Below are 14,911 nucleotides of genomic sequence, written 5' to 3'. Positions count from 1 at the left end.
CGAGCATAAGAATATAAGCGTGTATGTGTGTGTGTATGCACGTGTATCGTACATTATTAAATTAATTTGACGTCCTAATTTCTGATAAATACTCGAATGCATACTTCAATTCGAATTTGTACTCTTATCGGTACATTTTACGTGAACTACTGTGAATTCTAAGAATAAGCGAAAACGTAATCTAAATTTTTTAAAGACTTATAACGTTTATTTATGAAACTAGTGCAGGCATCGTTAAAGGCTTGTCTTGTCCGATAATAATTTTTGCCCGGCGATACGTCAATAATTCTTCGAAAACTTGAAACTACGTTTTTACAAAATAAAAATAGAGATTTTCATAGTGTTAGCTATTTCATAAATTTTTCAAACCATTCTTTTTTCATTATTTTTTTTTTTTTTTACATTGAAAGAATACAAAATCGTACAGTATCGTTCGGAACTGAATTGAGGATACGAGCAACGACATCGAACGACGGAAACGGAAAAATACAGAGTTTCACCGGTTATTTCGTTAATCATCCATCTTAGAAGCGAGTCGATATTTGTTTAACTTGAAGTAATACTCAAGGTATACTAGCCTTGCAGAAGCTTCGAGTGTTTTCTCAACAATAAACGTAAGGCTAGCCCGTGTTAAATGATAAAGAGGATTTCATGAAGCCTGATTCACGGATATCAAATATTGACGTTAAGACAAAACCGATCCGGCAGCCAGTTTTCCCAAATGCGATTATGTCTTGACGTTGTTTACCGTTCAAGTTCGCCATGGATATACACATACCTAATGAAATCTTTTAAACGGAGGGTATCATCAGTATCGCGACGTATAATTTGCTTTGAGTCCCACACGTGATTTTAAGAAGCTGTTATATGCGTCTAAACTCTTATATGGTCGTTCGAAGACGACACAGCTTATAGCCCTGGAGGATTACGAGCCTTATCGAACTTCTAATTTAAATGCAAAATATATATTCCTACATCCTTAAAGAGTCGAGGATCGATTATAAATGCATAGAAAGTAATTCTTTCTGATGCCACACGTGTAAAAATCGTTGAACGCTTTGCATAATAAAAGTCTTATAATTATAACGAGTTCTAAAGCAAGAAAATCTAGCAAGGGATGGATATGTTGTTGGTTGATGTAATAACTAGAAAATAATTCTTCGATATTCTTAGAAATCATAAAACATACGTTAAATAGTAATTTATCGACTATCGAGGCAAAAGGAATGAAACATACACGTGTTAAACTCGAGCCGAGTCGTGTGGTTACTAATTACAAATAATTAGTAAATGATTTTTCAAACACGTGCCTGCATTTATATTTCGTCATACTGAATCGTTGATTCACACTACCCAATAAATCGTCAATCGTAACGACCGTGAAAAAAGCGTACAATGGCTCGCAAAAGTATACTTGAATACTCCGTCATAGAAAACTTTTATTGTGGTCTGTATTGTATGTGTTACGTGAAACATTTTCAAATTTCATCGGCACCGTAATAAGACAAGACTGTTAAGATTATATTGGTGAAATTTGAAACTAATCTGAAAACGTATAGAAAAATTAGAAAATATTTACTGCAAGCAATTATTGCAATTTATCGATGGTCCACCGAATATTGAAACTTAATAATATAACTGGCTGTTTAAACACTTTCCTGATCTCTGCGAGATATACACTTGTACTGAATATGTACGTTTTTCTGATTCGTTGCAAAATTTACCAATATAACGACGATAGTCTTTATTTATGATCTTAATGAAGTTTGCAAATTTTTCGTACATAAACAAACAATGTACTCATATACTATTTCAATAAGTACGAATACTTTCGCGAGCTACTGTACATACCACATAATGAGCGCGGCTACCTATTGCACTTGAGTCATTCAGCTTTGAATTGTCAATGATAAATAACGCGAATGCAATATTTCAACATTATCATTATTATCCTAAAGAATTTCTTATTTTATATTTGCTTCTTGTGTATGGAACAGAATGTTCGAATAGCGACGATAAATTTATCATTACGACTTACTATGAGTGACAGCCGATATTTTTTATATAGCCGATATTAATTTCCAGTCGAAGCAATGGTAAAAAATTAAAGGTCGACACATAGAGAATGGAAAGTTGCATTATGATGCCTTTTGGATCAATGGCGCGTGTACGACCACGTTGACACTTACCTCGACAGAGGATCGACGAACAGGGCGACGATGATCACGGCGATGATTACACAAGTTAGATAAATCGCAGAAATTTCGTAGATCTCAGATTCTGGAGGACGATCCAGAGTCTCGTGGGCTCCGTTCCCGAGGACGCAGAAGTCTGCTCCACAGAACTTGATTTTGTTCCAATTCGTGGTACGGTTCCCGCCACCGCCGAATTCTTCTCCGGTGAGTACTTGGAATTCAAACAAATAGAGAAGTTTTGATTAGAGAAAGAGATATAGATACAACAATATCGCTGAAAATGATGATAAAGTTTGATTGGGGAGCAATGGTTTGAGCAGATCTGGAGAACAAATGATATTTGCTTGTTAAATGTGATTTGATTATCAAAACGATTAAATAATTAATAATTATAATTAAATTATGAAATAAATGAATATCTATGTATATAATATGTATATATCACAAGGAAGATATAATTATATTTTATGTTCTTTATTTGTGCAACTATTTTCTTCTTTCATGTTTTTTTTTTTTTTTTAGAAACTTGAATAGTTTTATAATCATTTCGTTATTCATGCTTGCAAGTACTCGTACTTCTCTTAAACTGTTCTTGAGAATTCCCTGTATTATTGAGGATCATATTTCAAGTTTGTTATTCACGTGCATAACTATTTCTCTCCTTTGTTTATTCATCTGTAATTTTGTCATCTTGTAAAAATCTAACACACACAGTTGGTCGACTAAATATTCGACAAATATTAAATGCCAGGTACGTCACATAGAATTCCTTCAGAAACATAAGCAAAGGAATGAGACCTTAAGCAAAATGCATCTTATCTCTTCAAACATAAATCTCCCAACAACTTATCAAGATCCTGTTCAACTTTGCAAGACAATCGAATGATATGTATGCTACTATTTATGCATTTGATTACAATCTATTAACGACCCGTGTCACATACATATATTCTCCAGGGTAGATAAAAAAATTGAACAAGATACGAGTGCTGTGATAAGAGCAAAAAGGTTAAAGAATAATCGAAAAGTTTCAACGAAGTCATCGTCAAATAGAAACAAATTGTACGAGTTCTACCATGTCGAAGTTAATGGCAGAAAAAGTCCAGCATTTTCTTCGCTAGTTCGTATCACGATCAACCTCGCTCATCGAACATGCAAATATCGTGTTAAGCGGCGGTTATACGACATCAGAGCGAAACGTATCCACATATTCTGGAATTTACATTGGCCAATCCATGTACGCGGTCATCGGACGGCGAACGACAGGAACTTTCACCGAAGCGTCGTTGATAATATCATAGTATGTTTACAATGTCTCCCACCTTCGTTTCCGATTGTCCGCAAGTCCTACTTATCAACTTGTAATATATTCAACTGTGACGTGTGTGCAGGCCCGTGTATGTATACGTTGTTGGAATGCAATTTTCTTGGCGAACAAAGTTCACGAATTTAAAGAGCGCTGCCATTTAAATGTTACACTAATTTTCTCGGTTACTTGAGCGACGAATACAGAGATCGAGAGTATTTGTACGTATTTGTGGAGATTTGTAGACATGTGCCAGGTGTTTAATGTTCGAGTTGTTGAACCAGAGCCAAGTAAATTTGAAAGAATGTATGGCTACTATTTGGATGAAATACTAAATGGCGAGAAGATTCAGACAATCCTTTCCTAGATGTATGTGTAGGATTTAAATATGTACTAGTATCCATCCAGGAGAATAGAAAGTACTTAATCAACGTAGTAATCAAAATGTAACTTCATCTCTTGATTTGTGATTCAGAGGAGTTAAATTGTAACAATGAAAAATGAAAAATGGAAAATGTATATGACATATTTATGATGAAAAAACGAATGAATAAAACAAATGGATTAATATTTATAATTATAAATACATATATAATATAGTATAAATCAAAGGCAGATATATCGAACGTATTTTAGTATAAATAAGAAAGCGAAATCTCTATGGTATCTTCTTTTATTAGTGATACCCCCTAATTACGGTATAATATTATATTTTCTCTTGCGTTTCTATAATTAACCTATTTCCAAATCATCTTTTCTACATTTGCATTCAACCTAATGCCCTTTACTCCAAAAGAGATACATTTTGGATTGCACGTTGACTAAGCATACCTCACATCTTCCAGTAGAAACATTAAACGACTAAAGTGTAGTTTGTACGGGGAAATATATTAAGACATTAGGGAAATGTAGCGTCGTTGAAGTGTTTCGATTAATTTTCCGGAGAACTTGAGAAATGTACCTATGAACAACGTAACGATGAGAGGCTGTAAATATGTACTTGTATACATCTTCATCAAAGGCATTCCGTTAATGCACGACGATCAGAATACAAGTAATAGTTTCTGATTGAACGTAAACCATCAGAACACATAAATTAAACGTAATTAAGGAACGTGTGTTTATAAAGAATTATGTATTCGCGATAGAATGAGTCACTGTCTTGCTTTTTGTCCGGTTATACATTGTTTCACGGATATGTTCATCGCGTTTCGATTATCGTGCACGTGTCTATCATGCTTCGAAGTACAGGTTTTACTCTACTCTAGTGTTTATATACTATGTTGCAGAACATACCTGCTAGCAAAATCAAGCAATCGAGAGTTCCTATGTTCCTATCGCGAGACACCACGATCCACGGAGTACATTTTCAACAGCGCATACTCTCCAAACAGTCTCAAAGATATCGGAAGAAACTGGATGAAAACAGGTTTCAGCAACGAGGCGCGCCTATAGTTCGTTCGAAATCAATCGTCCACTCAAGGCCGTCAACACGTAATCCCCTCCTTATTCCATTCAATTACAATAGAACTCCATTTATCTGAATACCACTTAGTAGAAAGAGATGTTATTTAGTGTTCGTTGAACATATTCGTTGCTACTGACGTATACGTCGTGTCGATCCAATTATCAACCTTAACTATTAACCCGTCAAGGGCCAACGTTGCATTAACATTTAATTTGCAATTTTTTTGCATCAATTAATTTACGCTATCCAATTGCTTCTTAACATTATGGCTATGAAGGTTAACAGACAGCAACAGTTAAGAATTAAATGATCTCTTGAAAACTGAATCCTCTGATCTATATATAAACTTCTATTAATTGAACGGAAAATAAAAGGACAGCATATAGAAATATCGATTAGAGATAGATGACACGTGATGGTAGATAAAACACGTTCTATTGTGTCTTATACATTAAACAGGAAAAAAGGATCGTTACAACTTTGTCAATAATAATACATGTGTACATGTGAAATCTTGAGAAGGTTGAACGATCTTATGTAAACAAAAAATCAATATCAAAAGAAGAGAAAGGAAAAAATGGAGCGGGAAAAGAGAAGAAAGGTCAAGTGAACCACCGTTTGTTTACCTGAAACGTATCTGCCGTGAAGACAGGAGCGGGTCGCGCGTGCAGAGCTATGCGGAGTAAACGGAAGTGCCGTTGCCCGCCGGAGAGGAAGAGCCGATCGCTCGATCGAACGGTTCGAATCATAGAAAACAGTTAAATCGCGCGCTACCGCCGCCCAAGTATCAGGGAATGCGTACGAGGTGGTACGGAAACCGACTATCACGGGTTTATACCGGATAAATCTTGTTTCTTCCCGCGTGCAAAGTGTTCTCCATCGCTGTTCCTCGAACGTTCCTATCTTTCTCGGCGAGTCTCTCGATGTTGTCAGTCAGAACCGCTCGAAACCCGAGTGTGTCCATGGAGAACGTTAGCAGTTAGCAGCAAGCGCGAGAGTTGTCGTGTCGTCGATCTCGCGCCAACCTATCGACCAGCCAGCCAGTAAACTAACCAACCAGCCAGGCAACTAGTCAGCCAGTAAGGGAAAGGACCGAATATTTGGCCCGACAAGTCTGACTACGCACGCGTTATTACTGCTACACACACCATGCGTGTATTGTGTACTGTACATTCCTATCGTACATTCCTGTTTCATAAATATTAGAACGCTTACGAAGAGTTGCAGTGGCTCACGGAAGTATTTGAATACTTGTCATAGAAAACTTGTACGTGCATATCGTGTGTGTTATACGAAATATTTGGAAATTTCATTAACTCTGTAACTAGACACGAGTGTCTAGATTATATTTTATTTGTCAAATTTTGTTATTAGAATATATACAACGAACGTACAGTTTGTAAGAATATGAGTGAAAGAAATAGTGAGGAAAAGAATAACGAACGAATCCTTGGCATTCCCTTTCACGGTCACAAGTTTAAAATATGGGATTTAGTAATGGAAATTGACTGAAAACAATTGCAAACGAAATGCCGCGTTTATACAATATCGATCATCATTGGATTCACTTTCGCTAATTTCACGAATTTTCTCAATAATCTAATATTTATGGACAGGAGTGTATGTGCGTGCGTCGCAATCGTGCGTTGTTTACGAAGCAGCGTGATCTCACGAGTGTTTCGCACTTGATGAGGCCATCTGTTCAGACATAGTAGATAATAATTAGGTATCAGCAGCGACAGGTAAGTTTCGTACGTTGGCAGATACGGGAAGATAGAGAAAGAAGAGTCGAATGATTACCAAATTTATGAGGGACAAAATAATATTGACACCGATTTCGCGTGGCCTTGACAACCTTCTCTAAGAATCGTTCATCCGAAACGACTTCAACGACTTTGAAGGTCCTCTGATCAGATGGGCATCAACAATTTACATTTTAAATGCTTCTCAGAAAGGAACTTTTGGGCATGTATTACAGAAGATTAATTTATACCGTGAATGAATAGAAGTAGAACGAAGGTATCTATAATTCGAGATATTCGTTTTCTGGTTTTCTTTTTTTATCTTGGATAGGACATTCGGTAAACATTCGAGGGAATTTTGAGCCGGATGAAGTTCGTGCATATTCGATGAGGAAGACTCTGTTTAACCTAACGGTACGGTTAATTAGAGCTGATTTATAGTATTGATGGGTAGCTCATGGTATGTTTTCTACTGGATTTCCTTATGTTACTGCTTCGGTGAATCTATATGCTTTAACGCAGTCTAACAATTTTGCTATCCTATGAGTTACTACTCAACGATAATTCAGATAATTCAGGTTTTAAAACACCTATTGACTACGTAATTCCGTTCTATTCGACTTATCGTCCTCATTTTGCACCATTAGCTTTGCAACAAATTTCTCTAATATGCTAATCGATGTGTGAGCCTGGCTTTCAAAGTAATTTTTATAGATTTATCTATGGCAGATATTCGTTATATCGATCGTTAATAAGAATATGATATTAACGATTATAATAAAGATCGTTCGATGTTGATCGTTAATAAGGATAGGAAATTTCATTTCAATAAGCTGCCTCTTATACGACTTCGTTTTAAATAAATTCCTAAATAACAATTATTATTTTATTGAGATTCGATCACCGACTATCGTCATTGAGTATGTTAATGTTGGTTATAGTAATGATAAACGACGTTGACATTGAGAACGATGGATTCCGCTACATTAACCTCTCACTATACCATGAGTTCATTCAATGTTATCCAGAAGAAAAAACTAAAATCCTTCAAACATCCTCCTTTCTTTCCATTTTTTACATACATGTGCCTCTACGTAATATAAGACAAATAAAAAAAATTTCTACATCTTCCATATAAGCTTGACGCAAGTCAAATAAAAAAAAATTCCTACAACAAATTTAGCGCAAGTCAAATAGTCGAAAATTCGAATTTCTACGCAGTACTCTTCCAAATACAAGTCGAATAGAAAATTTCCGAGCTTCCAAAATTTTAAAATGAGATAGAACGAAATAAACGAAATTCCCTGAGCTTTAAATTAAACAACATTATATTTAAACAAAAAAAAAAAAGAAAAGAGCAAAACTTAACAACGAAAGAATAAAAAGCTGCTTGAGCTCTAAGGTTTCAGAATAAAACAGCACAATACATATTTAACCAAAGAGAAATGAAAACAATAGAAAAAGTAAAAATAAATAAGGCCACCACTTACCAAGCGACGACACGAGGTTTCCCCAGAGTTCAGCAGTCTGCCAGGCAAGGAAGAAGAACCCGAAAAACCTGACGACGATGGCGTCAACCGGCTGATCGGTGAGTTTCGCGTAGACGCCACCGACCTGCGTGAGATAGGTGGCTTTGGCAGCCCACATGGGTGCGGCACCCAAACCAAGAAGCACGCCAGCCGGTACCAAGGTATAAAATTTTGGATAGAACTGCGAGCCGATGTACGGTGCGTAGCACAGCATCGATACGCATAACGTCCATTTCACGGTGAGCCTTTTGATAACGAAGGTTGGCACGAAGATACATGATAGTACCAAAGCCGCGTATATCGCTGATAGGGACACGGTGCCTAAACCATCACTGGCATTGATAGACGATTGTAGATTCGCTGTGCCTTGAAACGCGGTGAACTGCACCATAAATGCTACGGATACGGTGCTAATGTTCTTTAAGATCCGCCATTTCTCGCCGCGGGAGAGCTTGAACTTTCTGGACTGGGTATCGTCGTCCGTGGACGATAATTGCGGTGGTTTCTGCGGCTCAGGAGGTATACCATCGTTACCATCGTCCTTGTAACCCTCGTTCCTGTAACCGACACCACTCACGGTCACCGTGTACACGGTTTCATCGCCACCGCCACCTCCACCATCTCCACCGCCACCGCCACCAACACTTCTGGTACCGTCGTGTTGTGAGGCTACCATTCTACGTGTTTGCTACCTGCAACATTATTAATTAATTGATTGTTAATATACTTCGTCTGGGATAGATTCTAATTTGATAGAAAGTGATTTTTATATCGGAGAAAGAAGAGGGAAAATCTTGATTGTATAAGATTGGTGAGGGAACAACTGTTGGACGAAGATGAATTTATGTGTAATTTATTATTAAATATATTTAATTATTTAATGTTTGTATTAGTTGTATTAGACTGCATTCTTTTAATCCGTTATACTAACACACTTTGGTATATCCGATTTGATAAAGACAGATTCTTACATTTGAGAGACAAGATGAAGATGGTTGCATAACAGACTGATGAGCAAGCAGTTTTTTAGACAAAGATGAATTTATATGTATACGATTTATAGTATCGATATTTACATGTAATATTGTCATTTGTATCGGTTGATTGTACGTGCAATATGGTAGTTTGGTGAGTATCGATACATCGGATTTACTCTATTATATTTTTACTATTTTGTATATATTTAGTGTACTCTATATATTTATACATTTCCAAAAATTGAATGTACGTGTGGAATTGTAAAAAAAATGAAAATTGCTTCAAAGTTCGATATCACTGTGAAATAATATTGTGTTCGATTATTCAAATGTTTACCATTCCCTACCTAACATTTTCAAAGAAACAGACCCTCGCCAAAAAAAAAAGGAAAGATTCCTTTCCCTTTCAACACGACCATAAGATACTCCTCCGGGACAACCGTAGGAATAAAATCTAAAATGCCAAGATTTATCGAGAGAAATATTTCAACCAATGTTATATATCTAAGAAAAGCATCTGAAGAAGACAAGATATTGGAGGCGCAGAACGAACGCCTCGTATATTACGAGCTGATAGTTATGGACGGTGGCGCGCGTACAACATCGCGTATTTCTGTAAAAGCGATTTATAACGGGCCGTTCATTGGTATGAAGGGGCGTGCGAAGACCTCGTCACGGATCGTGCAGTTTAAAGGGAATCCTTTCCTTTTTCCTCCTCTTTCCCTTCGTCCTCTCCCTCCCTCTCTTTCTCTCTCTCTCCTCTCTCTCTCTCATTCTTTTTTCCATTTGGAAAGGCCTTATTGAAGCCGTTCGCGAATCACGTTCCAGTTGCGCTTGTAAATTCGTTTGTCGTCGATGTAATCGATGGGAATGCGTGACCGGCCGCACAATGCTGTGACACGTGTCGCACGGCGTGCATCGCAATTAACCGGCGCTCGCAATACCTTCACCTCGTTCGCTAACTCTTTCTGCGCCCTGTCTGCCCCCCACCTACGCCAAATCTTCGTTTCATTCGCAGCGTTTCTCAAACTTGCTTACTTTCTTCCGCGCCAGAAAACGTTCCACGACCCCGCTTGTTTACGACCAAGTGATACCGGTGGAAACCTCCAGAAGCTTAAAGAGCAATTTCACTCGCGGTTGGAGCGGAATATTCGATGATCGTGCGTGACCATTACAAATAATGGCACACAGCTCTGACGACTTTTTAAGCACGATATCGTTGGCTATATGATGTACATGCTTTAAATAGTTGCCGCAATGAATTTGAATTAGGCAAGCGGCAGCGGAATAGAGAGGATCGAGAATGAGATTGATTAATCCTGCTGCGTTCTTTGGGTCATTCTCGAAGGCTCGGAAAAAGATCTTTTCTTCTCGTAGGAAATACGCGAAGTAATATGTTTCGATTTTATGGTAACATTTTTCTTAGCATATTACTCGGATTGATATGGCCATCTATGACCCAATGGATTATCCAACCAATTACAAATATTCATTCCAATTAAAAATCAAGAAAGATAAAAAGCTAATTTTAATGTTAAAAGATGAATATCATTGAGAGATTTTCTTAGAAGGATTGTGTCATATTATGTATATAGAAACATTATGTAAATATAATAAATTGCTTGGGAATGTCTTTATGCAGACGGTTAGAGAATTGGAACCCAAATGTAGTTTTGTTTCGCTTGTCAAATATTATAATTAACCTGTGGATCTTCGTAGTATTCTTTATATTTTCGTAGAAAAAATATCTCCTGCTATTTTATACTAATGAAGCGTATTTCTATTTCCAGATACTTTTAAGATTTACTCTCTTTAATCAAGGTTATCGTACATTAATGTATCTCGTTTTAAATCATTTGAATCGTAAATTATATCTAAAGTTTTCAGAAAAAAACTACTTCAATAAATCGTATACACTCGTCTTCGCCTGATATGTAAAGACGATGTTAATAATATGCAAAAGCTGAAAAATTTTAAAGCAATAGAATCGCGATAATCCACGCGCGGGAACATATAGAAGAATAAATAAACCTTGGTTTCATTGTGATCGTTCATCAAGATCAACGCAACGTTCGCAGAAGGCTATCGTACGTATTAATAAACGACGGAAAACCTGTCAACTATAGCAAAAACCTTTCCCGCCATTTCGAAAGGTCGCGTTTCCTTGTATCAGACGAGTAAAACGCGGATAAAACGCGAGGCTCGCGTTCCTTTCCAATCGGGAACGTTCTTTTCTTTTTCTTCCTCCTTTTTTTCATTCTTCAGCGAAAGACAAAGCCACGGAAAAGCAAGACGAAAAGACATAACTAATCTTTCTGTTGCATAACAAGAATACCGCCGTACCAAGCGAGCGCGCGATACGAGAATTCTTCGTTTCGTCCTTCGAGAAAACATGTTCCAAAGAGAAAACATATGAGAATTGTTTTTTGTTGAAATGCACGGTTATCGTGCGACATACACATTAGAAGATGAGAATATTTTGTGAATTGAAGTTGCAATAATTATCGTGTAAGGATCTATATTATTATCAGTAAATATGATTTAGATTAATTGAAGATATAAAATTTTTAATTAGAGTATTTATTTTATTCGATTAACGGCTGCCTCTGATCAACTTGATAAATTTCAATAAAGTATGGATTATTCCAGTAAATCTTATTACTATGATTACATAACGTAATTAAGTCAATAAAAATGATGCAAACTGAAGAGATCGAAAAATTGAAACACGTCTGTACCTCGTTTTATTAAATAAAATTTTAATAAGATTAATTTATTTTTACTAGAATATTATCGATGTTTAATTACCATACCAAATTGGGTAATTAATACCAAAGATTCTTAATAAATTTTATTAATTTCGATAATAAAATATTTAAGACAATTTCACTGCAAAAAAAATTCTATAAACGCAGCAAGCACGATTAAAAATCAATGTGAATTCCCAAAGAGAAACTACAATTCCTTCCGAAAGCAAAGGGGCGCCACGTGGCGTTTACACATCACGTCAAAGAATATACTTATACTCGTAAAAAAATCGGTAATTTGGTATGCGTAATTAAGCGTCGTGGTACGTGTAGTAAATACACATAACTGAATTCCCACTTTTATATCGGTAGCACAGAAACACGGTTTGTATGACCCTGACTTACTTGAACACGATTCGGCCACCAAAGTGTAGTACCACGAAAGCAGAATACCCACCCTAACCAGTTTCCAACGACCTTCAACTCTGCTTTAACCGCGAATCTTGTACCAATCTTGTTGTACCATTTCTTCTTCTTGCAAACAAATGGACGCGGCACTAAGAATAGAACTTACTGACACTTTCGATCGTACTTCCCTATGCAATCTATAAATTTCGTATATTAACGACGAACGTACACGAACAAACATTATTGACAATGAGCATTAGGACTCTTACTGATATTTAATACAAATGAAGATTACGCCAGAAACGTACGATAATTTTATTGGTTTTCTGGCTTTTATCAATACTTGTCATCTTCTTGTGCAATGAGCAAATAACAAACTTCAATTATTTGTTTAAAACCCGATAATATGTATTAGAATTTGGAATGTGATTTCCCGTTGTTTTCAAATAATATTATTTGGATTAATCACGATGTATAAGTTTAGGCAAACTTTTTTTCACCTGATCTGTACAAGGAGGCTACGTAGATAGTGTGTGCAAATGGAATGTGTTTTTGCAAATCTGTTGAAAAATTGTATAATTTATTCCATAACTTACTGTATTTTTGTAGATGATAGTATTTCATTATCATAATAATAGAATATTAATATCTTCGAAACGTAATATGAAAATTAAATTATATCCTGTCAAACATAATCAAACGTCTGGATACTTTCGAGCGAATAAACCGAATAAACTAGAGTCTGTTAAGATTGTTCCCATAAGTGTAAAGGATATACGTATCCGAATACTTACTGTCGATTATGTACGGTACTTTCTTCTTCGAAGATAACACAAGAAAACGACATTTCGTCACCGAATATACATATAAAGAGGAATACGTAGAAGGATCTTAGACCGTGGGATTTTAGAACGTCGCTTTCGATCATCGATCATACAGAAGTGAGAGGAAGAAAAAAGAAGAAGAAAAAAAAAGAAAGAGTTATTTAAAGACGATTTCTATAAAACGTCGAATTAATCGGCATCCTTTTCGATGAATCCGGCTGATTGGGAAAGCAGAAGTCGTCCCGCTGCTAATCCAAGTTCTACACTGGGTTTTAATACCTCGACGGACGAGCTTCCTTTTTATTCCATTGTATAAAAAGTTGCGTCTAAACGCATTCCCAGAAGTCGCAGTAAAATAAGCTAATTTCCCGTATCTTGATTTTTTTTTATCATTAACCGGCTGGAAAACCAGCTGATGCTAATGATGATCGTAAAACGAATCTTCTGCAGACTTGGATTGCATTACGCATGTATAGGACGTAACAAAGTGTTATCAACTTCTAGCATATAAAGATAGCTTAAGAGAGAGAGAAGCGTGCGTAGACTTTGAAATTAATTGGAGTGCGAACTTGTACCACGACGAGGTCAAGGTTCGGTAAATTGCTTGGCCGGCATTCAAAATTTCCCTGCGTTTTCTTTTCTCGGCAAACATATCTCGTTTCTTAATCCTCCTCCTCCTCCTCCTTCTTCTTCTTCTTCTTTTCGGCTGTTTATCTTTTCATCGCGTTGTTAAAAACTGGACATTTTATTGGTCTTACATCATTCCAGACATCGTCGCACGTGTTAAAAGTAGCTAAAATGTCTAATTTCTGCGATGTAAAGTCGATTGATCGTGTTCTTAATATTTCAACCATATTTGTCAAGAAAGATATACTACCAGGAGAACTGTGAAATAAAACCTACTAAACTACTATTTGTAACTTGTCAATTCACTGATATTATTACTTAACCAATTACTGTGCAAGAGAGCCTTGATTTCTACTATGAAGTACGATGCAGAAGATATAAAAGTGGAAGAATGACAGAGAAGCTGATAAAAAGTTGAAAAGAACACGGCCATGGATGGATAAAAAAAGAAAAACCTATGAAGTATAATGTAATTAAATTAATCAGAGGGATAAAGAAAATCAGTTGCGGAAGATCGTATGTTACAAAACGTGTTAACTGTATCTATTAAAGATTATTATACAGTTATCCTGATACTTTGTACCTAATCTTACTCGTTACCTTATTCAAAGTGTGTAATCTCTCTCGACAAATATTTTTGTCATGATTTTTTGCGGTCTCATAGGAATTAAGGAAAGAAACAAATCCCGGGACTTGAGTTCTCTAGCACAAAGTTCACCTTGATTTTTAAACAGTCAAACTTCTTTTCCTTTCTTATTTCCGCAACTCTTTTCACGTTATTTCTCAATGATGGCTCACAGATCGTTCGAACAAATCTAATAGTCATCAATCAATGAACACTTGCTGTCATTTATTATTGTATAAACGATGCGAGTTTAACTCGACTATAGTCGGCGATTTTTTATGGCTCAATCTTGCTCTCTTTTCAGCCGACAAAAAGACGACCGATGTTTTAAAAGAGATATTGCTAAAAGATTGGAACGAGAAACTTGCGAAATTGTTGAACAAGAACCTTTTTAAAAGAAAATCTTAATTATAGATTAAAAATGAATCGAAGAACGTAGGCAGATTAACAAGATGAATGTGTT

At 36.2% G+C, this 14,911-nt stretch overlaps 1 protein-coding gene across 3 annotated transcripts in view; it reads right to left on the bottom strand.

Moving 5' to 3' along the window:
- Window positions 1-14,911, bottom strand: part of LOC126918013 (UNC93-like protein) — a 55,456-nt gene that overhangs the window by 31,885 nt on the left and 8,660 nt on the right. For all 3 annotated transcript variants that reach the window (XM_050725543.1, XM_050725545.1, XM_050725544.1), the window contains exons 2-3: window positions 8,202-8,932; window positions 2,190-2,406 (exon numbers count right to left, since the gene is read on the bottom strand). In XM_050725543.1, coding sequence (XP_050581500.1) covers window positions 2,190-2,406; window positions 8,202-8,916 — 932 coding nt within the window. In that variant the 5' untranslated portion in view covers window positions 8,917-8,932. The remainder of the gene's footprint in view (window positions 1-2,189; window positions 2,407-8,201; window positions 8,933-14,911) is intronic.

The sequence above is a fragment of the Bombus affinis genome, chromosome 6 (assembly GCF_024516045.1).
Source record: "Bombus affinis isolate iyBomAffi1 chromosome 6, iyBomAffi1.2, whole genome shotgun sequence".
Classification (NCBI taxonomy): domain Eukaryota; kingdom Metazoa; phylum Arthropoda; class Insecta; order Hymenoptera; family Apidae; genus Bombus; species Bombus affinis.
Note: the sequence above shows the minus strand (reverse complement) of the source record. Positions and strands in the feature narration are given on the sequence as shown.